General features: G+C 36.1%; 1 protein-coding gene across 2 annotated transcripts in view; it reads right to left on the bottom strand.

Moving 5' to 3' along the window:
• The window catches only part of psmb7 (proteasome 20S subunit beta 7), a 101991-nt gene that overhangs the window by 16574 nt on the left and 58463 nt on the right, over window positions 1–26954 (bottom strand). For both annotated transcript variants that reach the window (XM_039762697.1, XM_039762698.1), the window contains exon 6: window positions 20975–21033. In XM_039762697.1, the coding sequence (XP_039618631.1) occupies window positions 20975–21033 (59 nt within the window). The remainder of the gene's footprint in view (window positions 1–20974; window positions 21034–26954) is intronic.

Here is a 26954-nt window from a genome sequence, read left to right as displayed (position 1 = left end):
AGAGTTGTGACTGACTGTTCTCTGTATATTCATTATAAAGATACAGTAACTCCAGAGCCCTCAGCATACACTTTTAAAAATATCAATTATATCAATGATATCACCTTTAAACAATTTTTTGAATTAACATTACCAATCACAACTTTCGGATGCTGTGTCCTCTAGTTGAACAAACTGCGACACACCAACTATCTCAGGTTAAAAACCTAACAAGTTTTGAAAAAGCTACAGTAATCTCTTTTGAGAAATAATGTTGCTTCACGTGAATAGTGCGTATAAGCTAACACAACAAACAGTATCCTAAAGTTACAGGGCACAATCTGTAAAAGGTGATTCCAAATTAACTTTCAAAATATAACCTACTACATAATATTTATTTTTGTACTTATTAAAAAGTAAGGGTACAGCGCTGCCAATTTATTTTCAGATCATGCTGCGTTGGGTGGAAGCCACGATGGTACAGTGGCTAGCATTGCTGCCTTATGGATCCAACATTCTTGGTGGAGTTGTTGAGTAAATATGACGGAATCAGCATATTAATACACTGTTGATTAGGCAAAACAAAACACAAAAAACAGTATAGAGAGCATCAAAACCCAAATGTGTATGTCAATGAAAGCAGTTCACATAAACTGTTAAATAATAGTAGCAAAATACAAAGTCATGGGTCCAAGTTGGTAAACATAAGTTGTCTGTTCTTATCTTCAATATATAATATTTACTTTAACAGTAAAAACAATCTTATCTGATAAACATGGTTGGTAACACAAGTAGAAGTTGACCATGCAGATAAACAGAAAGCAGAAACTGAGTGTGCATGAGTGGTCTCTGTGATGAACTGGTACCCTTTTCCATACTACATTCCTGCCTTTTGCCCACTGCTATCAGGATTAGTCTCTGATCCCTTGACGCAATCAATGAGATTAATGGCTTTGAGAAAGTTAAGTTGCCATGAAGTGTGTGTGTGTATGTATATATATTACGGAGCTCAACAACTAATGGAGATGAGAGAGCATGTACTTCTCCAAAACTGTGGGGTAAAGCTTTCCAGGCAGATTGCATTCACTTTGAAGCAGAGATGCACAATTTAGATTCAACCATATTGACCGATGTTCATTAAAAAATGATGGCACTGGCCTGATGTGTAAATTTTGGCTAATGTTGCCAATCAATAATTAGGACCTACCAACAAAATCAGTTCATAATTTTAATCATTTTTTTTCAATGTTTGGTGAGGCAGACATTATTGTAAACAAGCAGTTAAGCTTATAAGCTTATAATTTTATAATAATTCAATTCAAAGGGACATCCATAAAGTGTGCAGTTAATATACATATGACACTGAGAAATTACACAACAATTACATTTTTATTTCTATTAAATGCCAAAGTGAATGAACTATAAGAAAACAACAAACACAACTTTTCAATGATTTATTTATTTTTAACATAGAGGAATCACCACACAGCAGATATAAGGGCAGATAAAATGGAGGAGCCATGGTAGTGCATAATGCGATAGCTACAACTTACTAATGGACACTAAATTAAATGAAACCAACCCCTTAAAAAAGCATCTACAATTCAATGATAACCTTAATGACTGCACCTTGTTTGTTTTTTATACTTACTTGCTGCTACTGTGACAAAAACAAAGAATTTCAATCCAGTACAAAGTTTTAAGGGACCAGATTCCACACAGCACTGAGCTAAAACCAGGGTTCCATTCCATCACAGGGCACGCTAACAACTACATGGTAATACCCATATTCACTTATGCAGCACTACTTTTACTAAATAAAACTGCATAAGTTGAAATTCAGCACTTTCGTTATTTAAAAAACATCATTTAGACTTTTCATCAGGGTTTAGTCCTTCGTTGCTTTGTTTGTAAGAAACAATCATCTAATCAACAGCAACCTTGCTTTTCTCCCAAAATGCCAACTTGAAATTCAAGTGTACAGAACAATGGGAGAAGATGAAACGAGACATAAACTTCCACAGTACATGAACACAGAAAATGTGGCCTTTTTAACGTAGAAAAAAGTCTGATGGCAGAATGCAATCAAGTCAGTACTAGCTTACAGTCATCATTTACTGGCAGAAAGATATTTGTGCTTTAAGTATGACAAAACACGAGAAGCACACACATACACTGTGGGTACAGTGGGTTTTTACAAGCCCATCTGTACATGTACAATAAAGGATGTTCAAATTATTTCTTGTTTTGTTTAAGCAGACTACTTTGACTTTAGACATTAAAACAACATACATTCGACAGAGGCATATGCTCTTAAGACCCAAATTAAACTCAGGTTTGTTGTCATACTGAATTATCAACTCTCAAAGAAAAGACTGTTCAGACCAGACAACCTTGGATTAACTTTGATATCAAAGTTAATGCAATTTTTAAAACAATTATGAAAACCAGTTCTTCTGTATAAACATTACATGCTTAGACTCTTTAGCAACATGATTTAGTTTGAGTAGCAAGGGTTATAAGCCAATTAGCAATTAACTCCTTGTTCAAAAATAAATGAAACACAAGGCAACAAGAAATGTTTGGCTACAATTAAACATCTACAACTGGCCAAACAGGATAGCTTTTCAGATTTGGTAAATCAAGCCTTCAACTGTTTAAGTCTTGTACAACAAGGCAAAGGTTAACAATCCACCAATGAATCTGTAATCAAACTTAATCGAACACACTCACTCACTTCCTCTCCTACTAATATAGGGGTAATTTAGAGTCACATTTAATCCTAATGCAAACATTATTAGAATGTTGAAACAAATGTGGAGTACAAGGAGGAAAAAAAAAACAAGTCTCTCTATTATAATAAAAAAAAATCCTGGGTCGAGATGTGAGCTCCTCGGAAAGACACTTTGACTTAAGACTTTACAACCTTTGGAAGAAGACCTGTGAGATGGTGACTTTTGCATGTCACGCCTTACTTACAAACAATTTAAAACAAAATCATGGCCATCTAACCTCTCAGTTGTTGCAATGCTTTTGGCATACCCACTTAATGTGCTCCTAGCTCTTAAAAGTTCTATATGTTCTAAGACTTCATAAAGACATTCAAAAACGTTGGCGCAATACACATGTAGAGCAGGATAGAGATTATGAAAGCTGTGGAATACGAAAGGCTCAAAAAAAAAAAAAAAAAAGTTGACGCAATACACATGCAAAGCAAGTTAAAGAAGATGAAAGTAGCAAAATTCAAAAGGTATCAAAAAAAGAAAGTAAAGTTCGAATTAGCACAAACAAAAGGAAAAATGATTGAATATAAATGCATAGGTGATATGTCAGAAGTATGTAGATTTTGTAAGGCTTTAAAATTTAAAGTCGGAGAGTTGTAGATCGTCTAATTCGTGTTGCCTCCCAGTGAAGAGGCGTATCCACAAGAATTAAAAGATTTGTTGTTTGGTGAAAGTGAAATCCACAAACACTACAGGCAAAATATCTGAGTCTACAATAAACTTTTCACAATCGCATCATTTAGTGCTCAAAATGTAGATTTACACAATAATGGACCATATGCCATGAGAATCTGTGGCCCCGCAACAATTATAGCAATGACAAATTTAATTTCGAAGAAACCACAATTCGGTCAGGTGTATATTTATGATCATGGAGAAAGGGTATGTAACAATTCCCATGAAAATAATCTTTTTAAATTGTATATCCTGTTAACCAAACCCAGGGGTGGGCGAGCAAAGTGAGCAGGGGGCGAAGCCCCCTAGTAAACACAAAAAAATAACATGTAAACCCCACAAAGACACTGCACTGGCTGTGAATTAAGCCAAGGACTGAGCAGAGGTGGGGTAGCAACGCAAACCATTGTGTCATTGTGACACCACTATTTCCAATTTACACCAATATCTACATTAGTAAACTAATTTACTGTGTGACAGACGTTTATTATCTATCTAAGATGAGTGCATGATATTATGGTTCCTTTTTTATGATACACATTACTAAGTACATACAGTATTTTATATATATCTGTATAATTAACTTTAACGTCAACCTTTTTACAGTAGAACATGCTAAAACTGTCTACCTTTTAAATTATTTTAAAACATTAATCAAAATATTTTTTTCAGGTCATAAATTCACTAAAATAATCGGATATTAAAAAGGTTATGGAGAGAATATACTGTAAAATTTTAAAACAATGATAAAGCAAAACTGCACACAACCCCTGCAAATTACATAAAAAGAAAATAAATAAAATACTAACAGCTTTTAGATTATATAAATTATTTCATTGAATTTTAAACAGCCTGAGCTCAGATTTTAGATATACCAGTTATAAAAAATATAAAAAATATATAAGGCAAACATGTTTAATACTTTACAGCTGAATACAAGAGGTAACCTGAGGGAGCTGCAGTCTCATGGGTTTCTCCTATTTTCTTTAAACGAGTTTATACTAAGAGTGATGTACTATAATACCAGTCAGCTGTGACAAGCAGCCTTTTATAGTGGTATCTGTTCATCTCCATCACTGCACCACACAATGTGTCCCTGGACTCCAATGTGCAACTCCCATTTACTGCTACATGACAAATGGCCAGCACTTGCAAAAGGCGCAAAAAGGTCCAGATTGGCTACACATCGGTCATAGCAGATGCAGGATTGCATTGATGGGAAACACAAACCTGTACAAAGTTCATTAAAATGACCACTAATCTCTCTCTATAAATGGTGCCAGAGGAATAGTACTGTGTGGGATAAAATAAACAACGCAGCATGTTATTTCTAATCTGAAACAGTGTTTGATAAATTATTTATAGCATGGAAGACAGTCTGCATTTAATATTGGAGCTGCTCAAAGCATCTTTAAAAGATGATTTATGTGTTGTAGTGCTATTAAACTTTATACCAGCCCACTGTAGCTGTAAAGTCTGTTGAGATTTAAAGTAGTAGTTTAAACTGTCACTACCACATCACAATAGAGGGAGAAAGTATTAAATCTTTGCTTTAAACCTTTTGTCTAGGGGGCTGCCACCACATTTAGTTACAGCTTACAAACAGATAGATTACTGCTACATCTACAGTACTGGGAGCCACAATTACTAATGGTCTTGAAACAACTGGAACATATTACACTTTACATTGTACTGACACAGACTATATACAATTATTTGCATACAAATTCATGCTGGATCGGGATTTAAATGCACTGATACAGTCATATTATTAAATGTATGCTTCAAAAGGGGTAGATTCAGCTTGATTGTAGCATTCCTAACAAAACATTTTCAATGATTCAATTTCTTAGCACATGCGACACTAAATAAACTTATTGTGTAAAGGTATTAAGAGTTTATCTACATCTGCTTCTCAAGCGAATGAATACTGTCCTCTAAAAATTACACAATGTATGAAAATTAGCATTATCACAGATAGATGAAAACTGTGCTCAAAGTCTGTTTCTAAGAAACACAATTCCAAACTCATGAGTCACTAGCCTACCTTTTCTTACAAAATATTATATAAAAATAGAAAATACTACAACATACAATTAGTTTTATTATCAATGCTATTCTAGGTTTTTTTATGGAGTAGGGAAAACTGCTAGAATAATGTGCGTTACTCTTTATTGCTCAGTTAGTTGAGACTTTCAGACTTAAAGCAGAATGATGTCCCCCTCTAGTGGTATAAAGAAGAAGCAACTTTAAAATTGCTTTCTAGTATTTACATTTCAGACAATCTGCTTATTAAAAATATTTCATTGTCATTTCGAGTATAGTGTTATTGTTAACAAGGTATTAGCCATTTACGCAAGAAAATTCAATTTCGACAAACACTTCTAAAATTAAAAGTTAAACAATTTTTAGCGAAACTAAAACTGATTTACTTTAACCACCACTTAAGTCTGGTGAAACAAAAATTTACAAAGACAGACATAACCAAGCACATGAAAATAAACTATCAACAATTTTCTGTAGTGTGTGAGGCACAAAATGCCCCGAAATAGTAGCCACTTAATGAAACTAACTGCACCTGGTAAGAAGCTGTACAGGCATTTATTTCTCTTGAAACTTAACCTGCTTGAAAATTGTGTTACAAAGAAGAGGTAAAGAAAAACTTGCATACTGCAGAAGGAATTTTGTCCTAATTTAACCCCTTTTTTGGTATGATTAAAAATAAACTCGACATAATCTTATTATGTCAAGTTAAGGTAGGGTTGGGGTTTACTTCAGTTGTGGCATTTTACACTTACTGGTATTATGCTGAAGTTCACTCTTTCAGCAAGTGTTGCATGGCCTGTTCCATGAAATCATTAAACTGAAGAGACTCCCTTCTCACTAGAAAGAACGCACAGTGTAAAAGATGCCCTCTTGTAAAAGGGCTGAATAGTTTAGCATTCAGGTCACATCTGGCAATTTCAACTCAATTGTGTTGTTCAATTCAGTTGTTCTCCCCCACCAACTTAAACTATATGTGAAGTTGATCAAAACAATTCCAAATAAATATACACCCTGAACTGAATGGCTAATGCATGAAAATTAGCAAGGGTGGAAGAGAACTGCAAAAATCTTGATGCTATATACTCTCATCTTAAGAGCTTTTTGAAAAGGGTGATCCCGTGTACTGCAAAAAATGCAGTTTTTTTACTAAACTGGAAATGCAGTAGATGTACTGAGAAGCTTTAAGATTATTACAGCTAAACAACAACAATGACAACAAAGGAACAAACCTTCTCTTGTTCAATTATGTTAATGTAATAGTTTTGGAATCAATCGATCAATACAAGTTCCATTTACCAATACTTAAAAAAAAAAAAAAAGCCCAATACAACTTTAAATTAGCAAAGTGCATGATGAGTATTCACTTGTTTAGCACCCTATCATAATGTTAGTTCCAGATTTGGGCCTGGTTCTACAGCATTCAGTAAGAAGATGAATGGTACATGTTTCACTTCATCAGAAATATCTGGTGCAATTAACTAGAAGCAGATGCAAAGAATGTGCAGGGTGTTTAGGTCAAACATTGTCTGATTAATCGGTAAGACTTCATTTTATCCAAATAGAAACCTTTTGCACATGGAAGCACCTTTATTCTGATATTCTTGAGGAATATAAAGAAATTTTTAGAGGTAAAAAATAAAATCGCTCAACAATTAATTTATGTATACAACGCAGACATTTTGCACCATAATCTCTTAATAATTCAGGTTTAATGTTCTCTTGACTATTGTTAGTCTGAAGATAGAAAAGCCCCATCTTTCAAAAAACACAAACATCACTGGATGTGCCAGATCGAAGCACCACACAACTACAACAAACCCCCTTAATATTTCATACCAGTATAAAATATGCCTGGGTTTGTATTCAACATCTGCTGTCTTCAGGGTACTAAACTCTCCTGAGACGTGTTTGATCTGTAATTGGGTAGTATGCTGAATTAATCAGCAGTTTATCTTATTTTAATTAAAATAATGATTTCACAGCACCACTTAAGGATTTACAGTAGTTCCTGACTTCATATTTCATGTGTACTTTCTTGTTTCATACATTCATCTTTATACATTTATGTAAAAGGTCACACAGAGGCAAAGCTTCTACTGTAATTAATACTAAACCTTAGCAACAGGTGTAATATCTAAGTGAGACAATTTTTTTTTTTGTTTTTTGCTTAAATATGATTAATTGCTTTTAACAAGTAGAATAAACCCATATGTAAAACTGTCCTTAACGGTGTAGTAAAAAGAAAAAAGAAGCAAAGAAAAAAACACATCACCAAGAAACTTTTAAGGAAGTTTCTTTTGGTAAATGCCTATTAAATGTACTCTTTAATGCTACAATCACGACTGTATAAAAAAAGGAATTCCCACAAAGTTGACACATTCCCAGAAGACATTTAATATGCTATGCCTTTCTATCAGAAGTTTTCTAAAGCAGTCAAAGTGAAGTCTTATGGGGCAGCAAAATAAAACACTTTAACAGATTAAAATTAGATTCAAAATGGTAAAGCAAAGTGTTAAAAGAAAAGGAATTGAAAATGTGTTTTGACAGCAAAAAGCACTATTAATTGAACACACACAACAAATACAGCCCAAAATAAGGAACAACGGAATTGCTATATGGAATAAGGATCTTGTTTGGGGGTGGGGACGGTGGGAACTGGCACACAGAAAGCAGGTTAGCATGTGTGCATTCACACAAAGTAAATCCCAGATGAAGATGAACAGAAAGAAACTGAAGTGTGATTAAACAAATCTGAAACTGGCATCACTCTATGCATTTTACTCCAGTGCTGGTCTTAAAACAACAGGAGACTTGGGTATTTTCACAGGAGCACTTCTGCTTAACACGGATAGACTTCCCTTTATCTCCTCTGACTGCTGTCTCACTTCAGCAGGCAAACCTCCCAGTGAGTGGCCACCTTCCCATGGAGTCATTAAACCTCCGAATGTCAGATGGTAGGATTAGCCTGCAGGCTCCCACACCTGAGCCCTCTGGCAGGGACACTGGCAGTTTAGAACAACATCACAAATAAACATCAAATTCATATGCAGCTTGTCATTGCACCCAAGCATCCCATCCGACAGATGTCATCTAAATGAGATTGATGAAGGGAAATAAATAAATCCATTAAAAATGTAACACTATTCCTATTTACGGATTTTAAATAAATTTACATTGCTTTTCTTGATTAATAAATGGAAAAAATTCCAAAAACTTACAGAATGCCAATAGGTGCAGGTCTTTTAACATTTAACATCCACAAAATAACTCGGCACAGGAAATATTTGTTATTAGCTGGTATATTCAAAGGCTTAAAGCAGAAAAAAAAACTCAATAAACTAAGAAAACAGAACAGTCAGAAAAACTGACATGCCCATACTTCAGAATGAAATGCCAAATGAAGCACATTATCTCAAAATTAATTCAGAAGTTAAAAAAAATCAATTTAAAAGATCTATGTGAAATAGTGCCTCATCTGCCTCTATGCTCTATGCTTTCGTTTATTGCTCTATACATTTTTATAGATAGATCTATAGCTGCCCCCATGACAAATTAATATCATTCTGCAGTAGTTGTTTGGTACTTGGCATCACAGTTCTGAAGTGGCTTGAGGCCTTCAGGGCTGAAACTGCTCACATCTTCAGCAATCCATAAGTGTTCCTCTGGAGGCCTTGTGCTTGCCTCATGGTGAAATAAGACTCCATAAATCAGGCTGCAGAAGTGGCACTTGTGCACTTCACCATCTATCTTTGTTGCTGGTCTCTGAAGGGTGTAGGGTAGAACCTATATCTCAGTGGAACAACCAGGGACTGGGCCATCATGTAGCTGGCATTGACAAAGCACGTGTAACTTAAAGTCTAAAGACAACACTAAGGGTGTGGAAAAGGGGGCGGAGGAGTTGGGGGTGTGCAAAACCAAAAGATCCTGCATGTGTTACTATGCCGCAGGCACTAGCAGAAGCTGTAGCGACTCATCTTCAAACGGCAAAGAGCCAGGGCTCTAGAAGCCTGCAGAAACTGGCTAAGCCTGAGGCCTTCATTTCGTTAAGTTGAACATCTTCAAAGTCTAGAAATATAACTGTAGGGTACAGCAGCTGCCGTGGCAGATTTGATCCTTTCAGCTTTCGGCAGCTCACAACTTGAGATTCTTGCAAAAGAATTTTTTCAAGTTGCCATTATTGCCTGTCACATATTTATAAATATTGTGTGCTATCTACTGTGGCAAGATTCCCATGGGACACAGCAGTATGCCAAAAGCAGAACAGAATGAATAACAGTCCCCATTCTTCAAATGAATGCTAAATTTTTTTTCTCTCTCCACTTTGTTCACATATTGATGCGTTCAGCAATCAACTTCAATAGCATTAAATATATAGCTGAGAAGGGAACCCCGATTATATTTTTTTCAAGCCGTATTCAAATGCTGCTTTCATTAGACTGCATTAATTAGATTTCTAATGCTAATTTGCAAGTCGATACCAGTGGCTCCAGGACAGTTTGCCTTTGAATTGCACCCCTGTGATCTCTGGGTCTTATAGCGTACCACAGCCTCTTACCAACAGTAGCAAGGCATCCTGACAATTAGTACAAAAGGGAATAATGTTGAACTTGACAGATAAATTATTCATCTTCTCGCTACTTAAATAAATCATAATTCCAAGGGTTTTAACTTTTTTCTTTAAAATATAATGTATTACAAAATGACAGTGGTTTATAATTCACATTTGAACAATTATAAATTTTAATTAACAGAACAATATTTTGCATCCTCTCAATTTTTTAATCTGTTTTAAACCATGTACAATAAAGAGAATTTATTACGATGCAAAATTCAAGTGCAAGTGGTGCCAGTTTAAATTAAAAAAACAAAAGCAAAAAAAGAGGCAAAAGCATTAAAAAAAGGCGAGAGAAAAAATACAAAATGAGAAATAAATTAAAAATCCTCTAAGAAAACAACAATGGAACGTTCAAAACAAATGACTTTTAACTTTTTAAATTCATACGATCAATTATTTTTTTTTAGTAAAGGAAATGCTAGCAATTCAGTGAGACTATTTGTGCTGCACTGCTGCCTTTCAATGTAACCAGAAACACAGCAACAAAGCACATGGCATATAATGAACCTCTAAATCCCCAAAGCATCGTATTCAAAAGGCTACTGTGCAAGTACAACATGCTTCTATTTAAACTAGCACCCCCACTTTAAAATTTCTGGGTCTCCAGTAAACCATGTTGACACCAGGCAGTACCTAGTTTTGCCATTTAGCAGAAGTAGTATGATTTTGCTGGATGTGGCTCTGCTGCATAATAGTTCCTTTCAAGGCAATCCTTTTCTATTAAAAGGTCAGCTTTTTCAACCTAGTGACACTGAAACCAAACCCTATCTTTTACCACAAACCTCAGATTCAAGAGGTGCAACATGGCTATCATTCCAGCTATGGACCAGTGAAACAAGTTTTTGTCCCTGGAAATTTCTTACAACTTCGCTAATACTGAATTTGGGAGAGAAAAAAAAGAATTTGGGAAAAAAGCCGATTTCTGTATGCTATGGGACACCTACCAAAAGGTTTTACTGAATATGTGCTTCTGGGGAGGCTGCCATGCCCAATTTGGAAAGGGTGTTTGCAAAGCAAGAGCTATATTTGCATAATTGCTCTTGAGAGAATTTAAAATGGATGTTGGGTTTGCCAAGGATGAATTTGGTCTATTCAAGTATAGGATATCAAGCAGCAGGAGAGACTTGGTGAGTTTACAGTATGGAAATCTTGAGGGTCATGTCTCTTGTTTGTGGATAATGAAATCCTCTTGGTCTCATCAGACAGTGATGCAGTCTGGATAAGAATTAGTACCTGCAAATCTGAGGTCATGGTGCTCTCCTAGATTGGCTTGTTCTCCAAAGGCAAATAGCTGACCTAAGTGGAGGCTTTCAACTACTTTGGAGTCTTGTTAACTAGTGACGGTTGAGGTGATCGAGTATCATGGGCTTTATCCTCATCCTTACCCATAAGCACAAACTAGTGACCAAAAGAATGAAATTGTGGGTGCTACATGTAGCCAAAGTGAGGTTCCCAAGTTCAAATTTCATGAAGAGATCATGGAGTAAAAAAACACTACTTCTCTAGATTGAGCAGAGATACCTGATTTGAGCCTTCAGTAAGGAAGTCCTAAGGGACTTCCTACAAGGGGGTATTCTGGGAGAAGACACAGGGGCACATCCTTGAAAGGTTGGAGGGACTCTCTCAGATGGCCTTGGAAAGTCTGGATATTATCTACAAGAAAGTGAAAAATGTTGAGAATAGTGTGGTTTGGGGAATCCCTATTGGTAGGCTTTACCAATAACCCTCACAAGGAAAAACTGGCAAAAAATATACTAAAGGTCTTCAGCTAGCAGCTCACATTCACCTCTTACCAAAAAGAGGTTGGAAAACAACAGCCACAGTACATGGCAAACACAGATCAGCAACTATAAGATTTAGTCATATGTTAGTAGGACCCAAAAACTCTTCAGTATTTTAACTAGCTGCATGTATAAAGTAAGAATATCCAATATTCTTACACGTGAAGAAACAGCTTAGCCTCATGTTGGCTTGCTTGCAGCTAAAAAAAAACCAAATTGGTTAGAAGATTGCTGGTTGCACAAAAATCCACAATTCAACCTTAAGCTGTATTTATTTTACTTTCAAATCACTTAGAAAAACAACTGTATCACAGTATGAGAGGGTGAATGGTGGAAAAAAGCTTGCACATTTAACTAAAAAGGTGAAAGTAACAAAGAATTATTGTGAAAGCAAAAAATAAAAGAGGGTCAAACAAAAGGGTAAAAGGCCTGGGTTGGAACAGGCTGCGAGACATGAAAAACAATACAAATTTAACTATTCAGATGGTACATAAAAAGCCAATTTAACGCCTTAAGCATTACATTTCTGTAAACAACCGGTGAAATCTTCATAGTTTTTGCAGATCTCTGAAGCAATAACAGCAACCAAGTTTTGATCCCTTCCAGTAACAGAGACAAGTGCATTACAGAGTAAGCGTAACATACACCTGTTTACAAAATCCACCGTAAACAAATTATAAAATGTGAAGTAATCAAATGTCTCAAATTGTACTTAAAGTTTTTGAAGAAAGTCTATTTCCTGTACATTGTGTGCCACAGAAGAGAAACATTGTCAATGAACTATATGAACGTTTTCAGTGACATAAAATACATTCTACATTATAACTAAGCTGTTTAAACAATCTGCATATAAGACAGGAAATCTGTTTCATTTCAGACTAGTGGTTTTTAATGTGTGTTAACAATACTTGACAAAAACAAAACACCATCAACATCTTACCATTAAACAATGAAAAAAGATTTACTTCCTATCATAAAATGCTGAGCTTTGTTTTTTTATGAACAGTATGTTGATTAATTGTATTTTTCCGTTAAGAACCACCTATAAAACACAGAAATATTAGACTTCAGGACCCCAATTAATTTTATGGTGAACTTGAATTTTTTTCTCGTGTAATTTTTACTTCTTCTAGTTGTGGTAACTAGCTCCAAAGTCTTACGACTATCACCTTCAAATTCATGATGTGTCATAAAGATGACTACACTATAACATACAACCATAAGCTACTGTTCCTCAATCCTTACCTGGGTCCATTTACAACTTCACATAGAAGTGCAAGATATGACAATTTCCTAATTTTCACTGCTTCAAATAAATGCACAATGTGCCTTTCAAAGTGTATACTGGGTACTGTGGTTTAGTCTAAATCACTGACAAACAATACATGTCGGCAAAATATTATCAACTTGACAATATAAATATGCAAATGTTATATATACTACATAAATACAGCACATATGCAGATAGACACACACATTATACTAGTGGAAAGTGAAGAAGGAAGACCCATAAAAAATCCAGTCTGAAGTGCTATAATACAATACGCTAAAGAGAGAAGGCAGGTGATGAAGAGATCAAAGACCCAACCAAGGTCAGTGGAGCAGCCAGTAAGTATGGAAAAGGACACACCAGAGTTTTTAATAGGTGGTGCTCACAGAGTTATGAAAATAAGTCATTTGTGTTACCACATGTTGTATTCTGGTCTATCCTAAAGCAAAGACCACCAAGTAAGGTAATTGAAAAGGCACACAGGATGTGTCTCTTCTAGTCATGTGTTGCTTGGAATCACTATAAAAAGAAGAACCAGGCAAACCACCAGTAGGTCTCCTCTGAAACTGCTACATGAAGGAAGTCTGCCCTTCATGGGTTATAACCTCTGTTTTAGACAGTAAATTTACCTGCACTTCTATGATTTTGCCTTGGACGTGTTTGGAACTGTACTTTTCTTAATTTTTTTTTCTTTTTAAACAGTTGCATAAACACCATTTTTGGGGGTCTATGTGCTCCTTCGAGGTCACAACATATAAACAGTTGCAACAAGAAGTCTGTGAACTGTATGGGATTACCTTGATTTCTGTCATTAATTACTCATAACAGTATAAAGAACATTATCATGATATACATGAAAACATTTACATCATAACTTGAACAGCTTGAGATAGAGCCTTAAAATTTAGTACATGAGCTTTCACCCCATTTTGACTAAATTATTTTCTCATATTTAGGGTCAGATGTGCTATGTTTGGTTTTGAACGACCATATTGAACTGGTACAGTATACCAACTGAGTGTGAGACTAGAAGCAGTATGTAGACTACTAAGGAAGAGTTTTTTTTTGTTTTTTTTTTTTTCAGCTTATCAGGTTTCCAGAAAATAACAGAAATGTTATCATGTGCTATTAGACAACTGATTTCTCCCCAAGAAAATCTAAGTTTTAGGAACTGTCAAAGTTCACCAGAAAAGCCAAAGAAGTTCTAATAGGTCAAGAAATCTTCTCAAAGTGAAAGAAAAAGTAATTTCTAAAGTTTTGGAAGTAGTAACTCAAGTTTTAAGAGATTCCTCAGTGCAATATAAAGTTTTTTCTAAATGGTGGAGACTGAAAGACTACTGCTACGAATGCCAGATTTGAAGAAACATCGAAATGAGATAATCACAGACTGAGACACAATTACAGAAGTGTTGATGAAGTCATTAAAGTTCATTGAGAAGGAAAGGTCAAACATTCTAACTGAAGATTTTGCGCTTAAATTTAAATTCTTGAAATAAAGAGTTATTATATTAATTGTTGACAAGGAGTAAATAATAAATAATTACACAAATAAATAAATAAATACACAATTGTGTATTAAGTATAACTGTCTATTGGTGCTGGAGGTCACTGGTAATCACACATAATAATAATAATAATAATAATAATAATAATAATAATAATAATAATAATAATAATAATTTGTGTGAAGACAAGAACTGGCTGGCACAATATTTTAGTAAGGCAAGAAACCAGGTCAGACCGTACTGCGTTCCAAGGATTTTCTTTTTTTGCTGAAAAGCCTTTGCATGTCATGATCTTTAATAAGAAGAGCAATTTGGTGGACAAGAGCTAGAAGATACAAAATGGATGAATGTTTGAGGTTCAGATCTACAGATTATTAAGCTCCCAAGAATCACACTGGTTTGCCTGGACATTAAATGCTTTCTTCATATAAGCTGGTAATGGTTCAAAGACTACGGATCCAGAAACAGTTTTTGTCAGAAAAGGACTACTGTGCTTCCATTTCTTCTCTATTTGAAGACCGTTTTATACAAGTGTAAAGATTCCAGCCAAATTGATTTCCATCTGTAACACTATTTTGGTGAGGTAGTTCTTTTGCTGTGTATATATTCCTTAGTTCCCTGACAATGCAAGACTGGTTATTCTTCTACTTTAAAAAGGTTTTACTTGGAATGTAGGTCTTTTCATAGAGGGCAACATACACCTTTACTATGTACTGTATATTAATATGTGTATGATTCATTAAAAGCATCCCAGCTCGTGCCATCTGTTCAGTCATATAGTTATTTAACTGCCGCCATGGATCATAGATTTGATCGACACAAGTTGCTGTTTTGTATGTGGGTAACTGCAGCATCTCATAGTCATATTTCCTCAATGGCACACAAGTAAATAAAGTGATGTCTTTTATAATGCACTTTTAAAGACGTAATCACTTTCTTTCTCTTTCTTTCTTTCTTTCTTTCTTACTGGAACATTGGCCGGATTGTCATATTTAAGAATCTCCTTATTCCAGTTGTCTAGATTAAAATAATCCATGATAATGCTCAAACAGCCTGGACTGTTATCTTTCACAGTGCTATTTAATAGACAGGCAGTGTGGGGCAGTGGTTAAGGCTGAGGTTGTGAGTTCAAATCCTGCCACTGACACGGTGTGACCATGAGAAAGTCACTTCACCCGCCAGCGCTCCAAATGGAAAAAGAATTGTAACCAATTGTATCTTAAAGGTTGTAAGTCACTTTGGATAGACGTCAGCCAAATAAATAAATGTAAATGTAGTTTACCAGTGGCTTAACTACAGCAGATTTATTTACTTGAATAATAATTTAAATACCTTCTAGAGATATATATGAGGTAATTCTTTAGTAAATAGTAGTTTAAAATTCACTACTCCTTCTTGACAAAGAAGCATATATTTCGACCATCAACTTCTGGTTAGATCCATGTTTGTTGGCTTTTAGCAACTTCAATGTAAGTAGTTCTAAACAAGAGTAATGAGGAGGTGGACTGAGCTATATTTGGATGCCTGGCAGCAGACACAGGTATAGTTTGTAATTTTTGAGAAAACAAAGGTTTAAGAAAAGCAGAGCAGAAAGTCCTACCCAGAGGCTGAATCATCTGCACTGTACACCTAGCACACCCACCCCAATGGTTTTTTCATATGTGTTTTTTCTATTCAAGCTGGAGCTGTCAATTGCCAATGAAAATATTAACAGTATTTAAAAGTTTTGGTTGGGATGAAAATTATTTGCCATCTACTCTTCAATAACTCATAATAAATAGACCTAGAACAAATTCTGACACCATTTAGAGATGCTTACCATTACTGAGACTCCACACCTTCATCTCACTTTTTTGTATTTAATTTAGTGAGCAAAAAACTTCCCTCTGTTGGCTATTGGTTATGAAATGATACACATTTTCATCTGTGCTACTGAAAAATACCTCTGTTCAGTCTTGGTGCTGAAACCAAATTATTTAAATACAGTACATGCATATATAAGCCAAAGAAGCAGATACGTGGATAAAAACAATTAACTTTTACATAACTCATTTGTGCAAAAAGATCTGGATAACTATGCAAATTTGTTGAGCATATCCCTAACTGAATAAAATTAACCATTTCTGGCTATAAAGATCACTGAAACAGAGTTATTATTCAGAACTAAGCTGTAAGTATACCATTTTGTAGGACATTTACATTTAAATATGCCTCTTTTAATAAAGAAAAGCAAATGCCTGCAACCTATGACAGTTAGCATTAAAGACAGTAATCTCCTCTTAAGGGCCCGCAATCTTGTACACTTACAGATTCAAGGCTTCACTTGGTATACTTGGGTCTCAGTTAGAGAGTCTTGTATGTTCAAAAATGAGGCATGAATTATTTTTCATCACAGAGTACACACTCACATGTACATAATCTTTTGTGCTGAGAAAGTGTCAGTGTTGTGAGAAGTCAATTCTTATAATGATCTTATAAGATGATTCTTATAATGAGTTACGTCTTGTGGGTCTACATCTCACAAATTTAGGGGGGTTGCTTTGAATATTACCAGGATCTTCATGGAGTCTGTATGTTCTCCACAAAAGTATGCAACTTTTGCTGTTTACTTACACTTCCCACCTAAATTCTAAGGAAATAAACATACTTCAATATACTGCAGAACTGCACAGCAATACTTAATTTTTATTTATTTTCTTTAAAACTGCATCATCATCATATTATGGTGTCCCTAGCAATCTCCACCCCAGAATATTGCACATGTATTAGGATTCTGAAGGATCTTGTTGTGTGTTTACCATTTTTTGCTAAATACTTTATAATTTATAAGCGGTGGTTTAGATTTCATTGGTGTTTAGTTTTTCACTTTTGATGAGGACAGCACTCTTGACCAATGAATGTGGGGGGAGTCAAATCTTCAATTCAAAAGCAAAGTATTATAGTAATGCATTTTCCTGTTTATTATGCGTGCTGACAATTACAGAAGTAAACCTTTAACATTGTTTTAGTAAAAATGTATGTCTTCTGCATGTTTTGAGCATACAACTAGATAAATGACGTGGATTATGCAGCATGAGTAATATAAGATGGTTTGTCACATCATTGTCACCATTGGCATTTATTATATCAAACATTTTTCTTTACATTCTACACGAAAACATGAGATTATTTTTTTTTTCTTGGCCATGATTACAAAGTACATGGAGCAAGTAACATATAAAAAAATATTTTTGGGTGGAGTATTCCTTAAACAGAAACCACTTGACTCCTTCAAAGATTAAAGCAGGATAAAATCCTTTCCAAAGTTTTAGGCTAAGGAATTTGATACTAAAACTTACAACAATAAAATGAATAAATACATTTAAAAAAAAAATTATTTGTGTAAAAATATATAATGAACCCATTGCAAAAGTTGACCATATTTCTATAAAGTTATCCAAACAGTATATTTCAAGTACTTCATTTTGCTAGTACAAATGAGCCTTTAACTTGCACAACAACTGGAATAAAAAAAACTGCCATATTTTCATGTTAAAAAATGTAAACAATTAAGATTTGTATAGTACTTCTACTTTCTACAAAGCTGTGAAAATGACTGTACAACATAAATAAGAACCAATGAAACAACCAATGAAAATAATTGCAAAATAACATTAAACAAGTGCAACCAAGTCTACTATCTTCCTTACTTTTTTAGATAAATAAAATCCTGCAGCTAATCTACACCACTGCTTTTTCAGGGGTCTCTTTTCTAGAGCAAAGGAAAACAAGAATGCTGACAGTTCCTCACCTCAGCAGAAAGTGAACTTTGGGTATTTTTCTGAATAACAAGCTGTGTTTTGCTATTAATAACCAATACATATTTTGTATGTATGAACAATATAGTATAGACAGTGATAGTGTTGAAGTAAATTAGAAAGCAGAAACATATGGGTGGCTTGAAAATGTCACACTTTAAACTACCTGCAATTTTCTTTAATGCTAGAATCCTACGAAAAAACTCGTAATCCCAGCCCACCTTAAATTCTTTCGCACTTCTCCATTAGCGTCTTATGTTTTGTAAATGCGCCGATCAGCACAAGCAGCCTGCTATCCCATCACACCAGGAGCTGAAGTTCCCCCAGCTCAAGCATTCCTTTTTTCCATGGACATCTTTTACATCTTTAGTACAGCATTGGTCACAATTGGCTTCTATTACAGTGGGATGCAAAAGGTTGGGCAACCTTGTTAATAGTCATTATTTTCCTATATAAATCGTTGGTTGTTACGATAAAAAATGTCAGTTAAATATATCATATAGGAGACACACACAGTGATATTTGAGAAGTGAAATGAAGTTTATTGGATTTACAGAAAGTGTGTAATAATTGTTCAAACAAAATCAGGCAGGTGCATAAATTTGGGCACCGTTGTCATTTTATTGATTCCAAAACTTTTAGAGCTAATTATTGGAACTCAAATTGGCTTGGTAAGCTCAGTGACCCCTGACCTACAAACACAGGTGAATCCGAGTATTTAAGGGGGTCAATTGTAAGTTTCCCTCCTCCTTTAATTTTCTCTGAAGAGTAGCAACATGGGGTCACAAAACAACTCTCAAATGACCTGAAGACAAAGATTGTTCACCATCATGGTTTAGGGGAAGGATACAGAAAGCTGTCCCAGAGATTGAAGCTGTCTGTTTCCACAGTTAGGAACATATTGAGGAAGTGGAAGACCACAGGCTCAGTTCAAGTTAAGGCTCGAAGTGGCAGACCAAGAAAGATTTCGGATAGACAGAAGCGACGAATGGTGAGAACAGTCAGAGTCAACCCACAGACCAGCACCAAAGACCTACATCATCTTGCAGCAGATGGAGTCACTGTGCATCGTTCAACCATTGGGTGCACTTTACACAAGGAGATGCTGTATGCGAGAGTGATGCAGAGGAAGCCACAGCACAAACAGAGCCGCTTGAGGTCTGCTCAAGCACATTTGGACAAGCCAGCTTCATTTTGGAATAAGGTGCTGTGGACCGATGAAACTAAAATTGAGTTATTTGGGCATAACAAGGGGCGTTATGCATGGAGGAAAAAGAACACAGCATTCCAAGAAAAACACCTGCCACCTCCAGTCAAATATGGTGGTGGTTCCATCATGCTGTGGGGCTGTGTGGCCAGTGCAGGGACTGGGAATCTTGTCAAAGTTGAGGGACACTTGGATTCCACTCAGTATCACCAGATTCTGGAGACCAATGTCCAGGAATCAGTGACAAAGCTGAAGCTGCGCCGGGGCTGGATCTTTCAACAAGACAACGACCTGAAACACTGCTCATAATCCACTAAGGCATTCATGCAGAGGAACAAGTACAACGTTCTGGAATGGCCATCTCAGTCCCCAGACCTGAACAGAATTGAAAATCTGTGGTGTGAGTTAAAGAGAGCTGTCCATGCTCGGAAGCCATCAAACCTGAATGAACTCGAGATGTTTTGTAAAGAGGAATGGTCCAAAATACCTTCAACCACAATCCAGACTCTCATTGGAACCTACAGGAAGCGTTTAGAGGCTGGAATTTCTGCAAAAGGCAGATCTACTAAATATTGATTTCATTTCCTATTTGTGGTGCCCAAATTTATGCACCTGCCTGATTTTGTTTGACCAATGATTGCACACTTTCTGTAAATCCAATAAACTTCATTTCACTTCTCAAATATCACTGTGTGTGTCTCCTATATGATATATTTAACTGACATTTTTTATCGTAACAACCAACGATTTATACAGGAAAATAATGACTATTAACAAGGTTGCCCAAACTTTTGCATCCCACTGTATATCAAACTTGTTCTCTTTAGTCTACATGAAAAATGTACGTGGGGTAACATGTAAAAAGTATAATTTCTCGGTGGAGTATTCCTTTAATTAGAACTCTTTTCTGTTATTTATGAGTCTACACAAGTGTCTTTCACTATTCTAATAAAATAAAATGTAATTTTGCACATTTTGTAAAATGCCTATATTCATATGGCATGTTTGTTTCTTATATTTATGATCAGCGTGAGAAAGAAAAGCCCAAATTTCACGTCCGTAACATGTTTGCAGAAACAATTTGTAGACAAACGTCTTCATTCCCAAAATGAAAGGGCCAGAAGATGGCAGCAACTTATTATGTTTTACATTATTAAAAGCTCAGAAAATCAAAAAGAAGAAAAAAGCAGAAAGTCTAAGGCAACAGACTAACACAATTAGGGTATTTTTGTTTTTGTTAACACAAGAGAAGAATTAAGTTTATACAGTCAAATAAGAAACACACTAAAGACTTGCTATTTAGTTCTTGTGCTTACCTCCATGTCTTCTTTGTAGCGGTCCTCAAAAACTGCCATTGCTGCTAAAGATCCAGAACCTGTGAAATTATTGAAATGATTAACTCAACAGCCCGAAAATCAAACTTTCTGCCCTAGCCTGTATAGATCATCTTTTAACCATATACAAGGGACATTCAAAAAGTTTCCAGTTTTATATTATCGTTGGAAACTGTGAAGGCAGGAGTAGTAGTAATTGGTCGTGTCTGTGAGTGTCATGTGACTGGGAAAATTGCATCACAATATAAGGTGACTATGTAGAAACTTGATGTCATTTGTTTTTGAAATTCTTAAAAAATAGAGTTGGAAAAAAAGTGTGGAAACTTTTTGAAAATCCCTCGTAATGAACTGTTACACTGAAATAATTTTTCTGCTTATTTCTTAAAGTATAGAAAAAATGGGAGCAAAGAAAAGCAAGATGAACAAAGCAAAATAAAACTAAAGAAAAAAAACTTCCAGAAATAATGAAAACAGAATATTCCCCTGCTGTCAATATTGTATCCGACTCCTAAAATGCACACACACTCCTAAATTCTACAAATTGAAAAAAAAAAATCTATCTGCAAAGCTACACAGCTATAGAGCATCATCAGAGCATTCAAACTGTTGATACAGAGCAGAGCTGTTTCAAAGTTTAAAACTTTCTCTTCTTCAGAGAGAGCTGAGGTTAGTGGAGCAGTCTTATGGCTTTTAGGTGATCAGTTTAAACCACACTCTGGGCACAATCTGATTAGGTTTCAAACAGGTTGTCTTAAGGACATGCAGACGATGACAACACACCATACCAAACTGGGTCAGTTTAAGAGTGTGCCTGCTTTCACCAAAATGTTCTGGGATCAGAACAGACTAATCGGAATAAAGATCTATCTATCTATATGGGGATTTCTAACCCCAAAAAAAAAAAAAAATGAATTACTTACAATTTCCTTTTGCTGACATGAACATATCTCAGAAGCACGGAAAGCAGGTTTCTGGAAACTGAAACCTTTGCTGCTTCCAAGTGGCCATATTTTGCAAGTTGTAAGACTTTTTTTTTCACTTTTGCACTAACGCCCCGTAGGCACCATTTTAAAGCAAGAGAACTTGTACAGAATTCTCATTTTATTAATAAAAAAATGCTTCATCCAAAAACACAATATCCCATTAGAAATGAATGTGTAGAATTATTGTGTAAAAAATTATGACCTGAAAAATATCAAACTTATACTTTTAATAAATAAGTAATGTATATAAAATGTACAACATACATTGCCTTTCTATTAAAACAAATAACTGTAAATCTATTTATAAAAATGTTACACCTATAATTAGCATTGTAACTGAATCGAGAAGGAAAGTTCATTCTTAATGTCATTGAAACTCCCTGAATGGATTCTAAAGTAGCATTTTTGCAGTTGTTAGTCTTGAGATCTGTCAGAGATCTATAGCTGCATTTTTGTCCTTGTTAGTACATTTTGCTCTATCCTTGTGTTTGCCTGACCCGTGTCTGTACACTCTGAAACATAAGAGTATGCAAGAGGTAAAGGTTTAAAATGTCCAATTATTTTTCTTCTGGTTATCACAATATCACTTATGCTGTGCTGTGAGAATACCCTTGTACTGTATTTATAATTAAATTCAGTGTTAGGCCCAAGAAAAATAAGCTTTACTGATTTTGATACATTTATTGGGTTATCTCATATACCAACATGAACTTTGCTTTCAGTTTTCAAGCATTTTTTTTTACAATGTCCATAGTGAGAGTCAGAAAATTCTGAACAAGTAGGCTAAGTAAAGCTCATTGTCAATCTACTGTATAGTCTATCACAAAAAATGCAGTGGACTCAAATCAGAGCTCTAGAAGTCAGTTAAAAAGCCATGAGCTCTAAGGAGGGCTTGCTTGTATATGACATGATACTGAGTGTACTGTGAGTCCAAATTATAACTAAATTTTAAAAAATCATATGCTTTGTACTGTGAAAGAACACTTCATGAACAACCTTATCAAACCTGAGGTAGGTAGTCTATGCACAGGGTCAATCTTTTACAATGTTTTACCTTCTTTGTTCTGCTTGCTTTAGCAAGCTTAGACGTTACCAGCTTTTAAACTTGATGCATTAGGATTAAATGTCAAGACAGAGGTAAAGAATTTAGGGGTAACTGTTGAATGTGACCTAAATTTTAAATCGCATATTAATCAGATCACTAGGACAGCAATTTTTCACTTAAGAAATATAGCAAAAGTTAGACCTCTTATATCATTGAAAGATGCTGAGAAATTAGTTCACGCTTTTGTTTTCAGTCGACTAGATTACTGTAACGCACTCCTCTCAGGACTACCCAAAAAAGACATAAATCGTTTGCAACTTGTGCAGAATGCAGCTGATAAAATCATAATAAGGAAAAGAAAATCCGAGCACATTTCTCCAGTTTTGATGTCACTACACTGGTTACCTGTGTCATTCAGAATTGACTTTAAAATACTACTTATGGTTTACAAAGCCTTAAATAATCTCGCTCCATCTTATATATCGGAGTGTCTGACATCTTATATTCCAAATCGTAACCTTAGATCTTCAAATGAGTGTCTGCTTAGAATTCCAAGAGCTAAACTTAAAAGAAGTGGTGAGTCGGCCTTCTGCTGTTATGCACCTAAAATCTGGAATAGCCAGCCAATAGGAATTTGCCAGGCTGATACTGTGGAGCACTTTAAAAAAACTGCTAAAAACACATTACTTTAACATGGCTTTCTCGTAACATCATTTTAGTTTAATCCTGATGCTCTGCATGTTCAATTAATTATCATTACTATTCATGGAGGCTCCAAAATCCATACTAACCCCTAGTCTCTCTTCTGTCCTTTTTCCAGTTTTCCATGGTGGCGACCTGCACCACAAACACCTAAACAAAGCACTGTGATGTCCCTACATTGATGGATTAAAGGCCAGAAGTCCACGTGACCGTCATCAAGTCCTTCCATAAGAACCCTGAATACAATGAGGACTGATCATTTATGTTAGGTAGAATTCCTAGAGGGGGCTGGGCAGTCTCGTGGCCTGGAACCCCTGCTGATTTTATTTTTTCTCAAGCCGTCTGGTTTTTTTTTGTTTTTTCTGTCCTCCCTGGCCATCGGACCTTACTTTTATTCTATGTTAATTAGTGTTCTCTTATTTTAATTCTTTCTTTGTCTTTTTTCTTTCTTTATCATGTAAAGAACTTTGAGCTACAACATTTGTATGACAATGTGCTATAGAAATAAATGTTGTTGTTTATTGATGAACTTATTTTCAAGACACATCTTGCAAACTACTTAAAAAAAGGCCTCACACCTTTTACATACCATATGCAGAACATGTTTTGGAATTAGAGATATCAAAGTGCCATTTTTCCTGTGTGATATATGTGCATGTCCAGTTGTATTCTTATTTGGTCGAAGCTATGAAAACAAGCAGTAACACTCAAAAAATGGAATTCATGCATTCATAGCGTTTTTATGTAACCTTGGTAAATCCAAACAAGGAGTGATGCTCATTTCATACACACTGCAATAGAAAAGCACTGTTCACCTAAAGGCCCAATCACATTACCGGAGTTTGCCAGGGATATTCAGATTCAGACTTCATTTACATAATCTTAGTAAATTGGAGGCACACAACAATCCCATTTTGCAAGTATTTGTCATAAGTTGCCCCGCTTTATACAACTGATGTCAAAAGAAAATTCAAAAAGAATTTTTTTTTTTGCTGCTACAGCATATTTATGGGTTAGAGAAGCAATGAAGCCATACATGTGCTTAATAGTTTATTTCATTAGTGCAGACTTAAGTAAAAATACCACTGTCTACAAAATGTGTTTTTCACTGACCACCACACAGGTGAGATTACTGCAAGAGGATTAGACTAATTTGCAAGTGGAGAAGATGAGCAGCAGTACAGGTCAAACATTGTAAAACCTGCTTCACTTAAAAAACTGAAGACTATAGTGTTTTAGGAACACTGCAGGCAGGCTATTTGCTTCATGGTTTCTTTAAATGTACACATTTGAATCATATTGAAAATTATCAAAAGATAAAAAAGGAATTGTTTATTGCTTATCATGGAACTGTTTGCATTATCCTGTGTATATTCAGGTGACATAATCTCAGCCACAAGTTCCTTTTCAGTGCAGGGGTAACCATTGTAAACTATTTTTCAATAAAGCCATTTCAAATTGTTTATATTAAGATGTGTTTTACTTAAATAATGCTTGAGTTTATTCAGATTTGTTTGTATTTTTATACTAATATAATGCAAAGAAAATACATTATAAGTTAATAAATACACATTATATAGTGATCTTTTAAAAGAGGGTTGTGATATTGCGGGTCTGCTGCTCTAAACGGATGTCCAGTTTTTAAATAATCTTATCTTAAGGAGGGGGCATGGTAGCATGGCAGGAGCAATTCCTGGGCGCTTCCGCACTGATGTCCATAACTGATGCCAGGAGCTGCTACAAAGGAGAAAGGGGGGTGTGGGGGGAAGAGGGAAGGCAGCACGGTCAGGGGTCCCACAATGCAGCGAGAGATCAGCACTCTAGGGACAGATCATACCCACTGATTGTGCTGAGGAGTGGGTACGATTAAGGAGGCGTCCTCTCCAGGGATCTGAGGGACGACTTTGAGGCCGTGAAGGATGACGAGAGGACAACCAACCCCGAGCCGTCTGGCAGACGGCGATAGAGGAAGCCAAGACGGGGGTCAGTAGTGAGAGGACCGCAGCTGCTGAAGTCTCTCCAGTTGAGCAAGCCATGCGTGAGCGGAGGAGACCTGGAAGGACTGGTGTTTGGATGGATGGATGGATGGATACTTTATTAAGGGGAAATTCACAAACTCCAGCAGCAGCATACTGATAAAAAACAATATTAAACAGTGATAAAAATGCAGGTATAACAGTAACTTTGTATAATGTTAACATTTACCCCCCCGGGTGGAACTGAAGAGTCGCCTAGTGTGAGGGAAAAATGATCTTCTCAGTCTGTCAGTGGAGCAGGATGTGACAGCAATCTGTCGCTGAAGCTGCTCCTCTATCTGGAGATGATCCTGCTCAGTGGATGCAGTGGATTCTCCATGATTGACAGGAGCCTGCTCAGCGCCCGTCGCTCTGCCACGGATGTCAAACTGTCCAGCTTCGTGCCTACAATAAAGCCTGCCTTCCTCACCAGTTTGTCCAGACGTGAGACGTCCGTCTTCTTTATGCTGTCTCCCCAGCACACCACCATGTAGAAGAGGGCGCTCACCACAACCGTCTGATAGAACATCTGTAGCATCTTATTGCAGATGTTGAAGGACACCAGCCTTCAAAGAAAGTATAGTCGGCTCTGTCCTTTCTTGCGCAGAGCATCAGTATTGGCAGTCTAGTCACCTCTGATGATCACGGGATCCATGAGGGGCCTGAGCCTCCTAAATTCCACCACCAGCTCCTTGGTTTTGCTGGTGTTCAGATGTACGTGGTTTGGTTCGCACCATTTAACAAAGTCCTTGATTAGGTTCCTATACTCCTCCTCCTGCCCACTCCTGATGCAGCCCACGATAGCAGTGTCATCAGTGAACTTTTGCACGTGGCAGGACTCCAAGTTGTATTGGAAGTCTGATGTATGTTGGCTGAACAGGACTGGAGAAAGCACAGTCCCCTGCGGCGCTCCTGTGCTGCTGACCACAATGTCACACCTGCAGTTCCTGAGACGCACATACTGAGGTCTGTCTGTAAGATAGTCTACGATCTGTGCCACCAGGTATGAATCTACTCCCATCTCTGTCAGCTTGTCCCTAAGGAGCAGAGGTTGGATGGTGTTGAAGGTGCTAGAGAAGTCCAGAAACATAATTCTTACAGCACCACTGCCTCTGTCCAAGTGGGAGAGGGATCGGTGTTGCATGCAGATAATGGCATCCTCAGCTCCCACCTTCTCCTGGTATGCGAACTGCAGAGGGTCAAGAGCGTTGCGGACT

Source organism: Polypterus senegalus, chromosome 9 (genome assembly GCF_016835505.1).
Source record: "Polypterus senegalus isolate Bchr_013 chromosome 9, ASM1683550v1, whole genome shotgun sequence".
Classification (NCBI taxonomy): domain Eukaryota; kingdom Metazoa; phylum Chordata; class Cladistia; order Polypteriformes; family Polypteridae; genus Polypterus; species Polypterus senegalus.
This window is presented reverse-complemented; position numbering and strand designations above follow the sequence as displayed.